The sequence below is a fragment of the Erpetoichthys calabaricus genome, chromosome 3 (genome assembly GCF_900747795.2).
Source record: "Erpetoichthys calabaricus chromosome 3, fErpCal1.3, whole genome shotgun sequence".
Lineage (NCBI taxonomy): Eukaryota > Metazoa > Chordata > Cladistia > Polypteriformes > Polypteridae > Erpetoichthys > Erpetoichthys calabaricus.
This window is the reverse complement of record NC_041396.2, coordinates 240,480,123-240,483,186: the sequence shown is the minus strand read 5'-3', so window position 1 is coordinate 240,483,186 and position 3,064 is coordinate 240,480,123. Positions and strand designations below refer to the sequence as shown.

General features: G+C 31.4%; 1 protein-coding gene across 1 annotated transcript; it reads right to left on the bottom strand.

The window, feature by feature from the left end:
- Positions 1–1,077: 1,077 nt before the first annotated feature.
- LOC114649500 (trace amine-associated receptor 1-like) lies at positions 1,078–2,326 on the bottom strand. The gene has a single exon (XM_051924181.1). The coding sequence runs from the start codon at positions 2,255–2,257 to the stop codon at positions 1,238–1,240; it is 1,020 nt and encodes a 339-aa protein (XP_051780141.1). The 5' UTR covers positions 2,258–2,326; the 3' UTR covers positions 1,078–1,237.
- Positions 2,327–3,064: the final 738 nt, after the last annotated feature.

Sequence of the window (3,064 nt, the reverse complement as noted above, 5' to 3'; positions counted from 1 at the left end):
GAGTGTCTCACTAAATGCAGCATACTATATATTTTAAACTGTAAATTAAGTAATTTTCCTCCTATTTGGGCAATTGGAATTGTCTTTTACTTTGTTTGATAGGTATAAAACAGATCTGGAAAGAGACATTTGGAATATTATTTCCCAATTCTACTTTAGACTAAATTTCTTTAATCATTAAAATAACACTATATATACAGTATATAACTATAAGTATCCTTCATTGATGGAATTGTTCTGTCACGCTGATTTTCTTTCTTTATTTTATAAAACAGCTCTGGAAACAATTAGCAATTAATGGTTACAAATGCAATTTGTTTTTTCTCACCTTTACTTTTCCATGCAATTTAGAATTATTCTACTGACCTGATGGGAAAGCCTTTTTTATGAATTTATGAAATAAAAATATAAATGATTTGTGAATGTATAAAAACACAAGCATACAAATTTCTAAAATTACTTTTTAAATGCAAATCACCTGCCATTCTACATTAAAATTAATGAGGCTGAATTTGTATTATTGTATGTAAGAAATAACATTTCCATTCTGTATTGTTTATTAAAACAAACACAGCTACAGTATACTCATATTAAATTGTCGAAATTAAATAATTTCCACAGATCAAGCCCCAGTCACTATAGGTTTTACAATTTTCCCCTGGGTCTTTTTGATGGTTCAATGGAGCAGCCAATGTTGTTTCATACATGTGTTTATCTTAAGTAGTTTTTTTCTAAGCAGAATATTTAAAAATACATTTTTTAAATGTTTGCATTGGAGTGAATTATAATGTAAAATAAAATGAAATCTCTGAACAATGTCATTTTGGTTGTATTTTTTCTCTTATTGGAAAGCAATTTAGTTTTGTATACATTTCAAAAGAAATTTTACTAGGATAAATTCTACTGCAGGCATTCCTTCAGTCTATTCCAAGACATAGAAGTAAATCTCACTCCAGTAGCACTTTTGTACAAAGCAGAAGTAAACCCATGGCAGAGCACATCACTGTAGGCTTGCTAATCAGTTTAAGGTGCACTCAGTGTTAAAGGGAGGGGGTCACCGGATGGCCTCCAGAAATTCACAAAGAAACAGAAAGTTTTCAAATGTCACTTAGGCAGTACCGAGGCTGGCAAAAGAATCCTGGTTTCTGTAATTGAGAACCATTAGCATTATGCAAAACAGACACAGTAAAAAAATGTAAAAACATATGTTTGATAGTTTACATTGTTTAACAGCAGTTTATTCATTGTAAAGTTTTACTGAAGAAGAATTACCATCAAATATTTTTCCATGTATTATTATTTTAAGGGCTTTTCTAAACCAACTATAAAAGAAAGCATAGATTAAAGGATTAAATGTTGAGTTCATATAAGCAAATATCAACAGAAACTCTATAACTAAGATTGGAGCAGAAAATGTAATGAAAGGATTAAGCGTATACCAAAAGAAAACAGGAGACCAACAAGACAAAAATACCCCTAAAACTATTGCCAATGTTTTTGCAGCTTTTCTTTCTCTTTTTCTCAATCCTACATCCCCATATTCTTTATTCATTTCTCTAATAGATTTGGATTGTTTTGACGCTACTATGTAGATCTTTATGTAGATTCCAACCATTATAAGCCCTGGGATGTAAGTGGTAAATAAAGCAGAAACTAAATTTGAGACTTTATTCTGTATAAGGACACAGCTTCCTATGCAATAGCTGCTTTCATCATAGAAGTTTATGGATAGTCCAACAAATATCATTCCAAACCCATAAATGGCTGATACAGACCAGCAGAAAAAAACTAATTTTGTGATGAGAACCACTGTAAATTTTGACTTGTATCTCAATGGATGACATATTGCAAAATACCGATCAACTGAAATGATGAAAATGTGTAAAAGAGAGGTCATGCAAAGCATGGTGTCTGCACTGCTGTGAAATTTACAATAAATGTCCCCAAGATACCAGCATGTTTCAACAGTTCTTATCACAGTAGGTGGCATTAAAATGCCTCCGATAAGAAGATCAGTTATTGCTAAAGACAGGATGAGATAGTTGGTTGGTGTATGAAGCTGCCTGAAATGAGAAATTGCAATGATGACAAACATGTTTCCCAACACAGTGAATACAATTATTGCCCACATAATTATATACATAATAATTCGGGAAGTCAATGGATAAATGTGTTTTATGCATGAATTTTGTAAAAATCTGTAGCATAAGTGGGAATTTGTTAAAATTCCACTTTGATTAAAATTCACAGCCCTCATTAAAAAGTATATCTGATTTCCTAATGAATGGAAATATTAGGTCTTATAATCCCAAAATTATAAATGTGCAAAGGATGGGAGTCTTTATGTTACAACAGCATAAATAATTTAGTCTTTTGGTCATTTATAATGTACCAATGACAGCTGTAACAACATAGAATTTTAAGATAGAATGCAAGAAATAAAATGTATTTTTAACAGTAATTTTCTTTGCTACAATACATGTAATATAATCCAATTTCACTTCAAAAGCAATTTGTTGCATTGCTGTATGTCCAAGTAACTGTAGTATTGATATTCTTCAGCAAGTCATTCTGGAAATCTGCAAATAAAATGAATCATTATAAAGCAGCCTATATAATATGTCAGTGCTATAACTGTAACAGACTTCACACAGACTGAGACGATAAACAAAAGGTGCACTGACAGCATCAGTTATGATGAGTGGCAAATTCAATAATAAATATACTGTAATACTTATTTTTCTATAAGTACTGAGATGTCATGGTTAGGAAACTAGATCTTATTATGCCACTAGAAGTAAAATTATTTGAAAATTATATAAAATCTTAAGATATATAAAAATTAGAAAAAAAAATATTGGGAACATTTGAATCTTAGCTTGCCCTTTTTCTCAGTCTGCTGGGTACAACTGAGAACCCTGGTCAGCCTTACCCTGCAACAGCACATGAAAGGCAGACATCAGACTTACACTGAAGTTGCAATTTCAGACTATTAAGGCCCTTCAGCACCCACGTGTTAAATACCTCAGTAAGCTTTGCTACACATAATGCTGTCTTTAGTTTT

What these genes read in the sequence shown, in the direction of transcription:
- LOC114649500 (XM_051924181.1), bottom strand. Translation starts at nt 2,257, where the DNA reads ATGAGGGCTGTGAATTTTAATCAAAGTGGAATTTTAACAAATTCCCAC.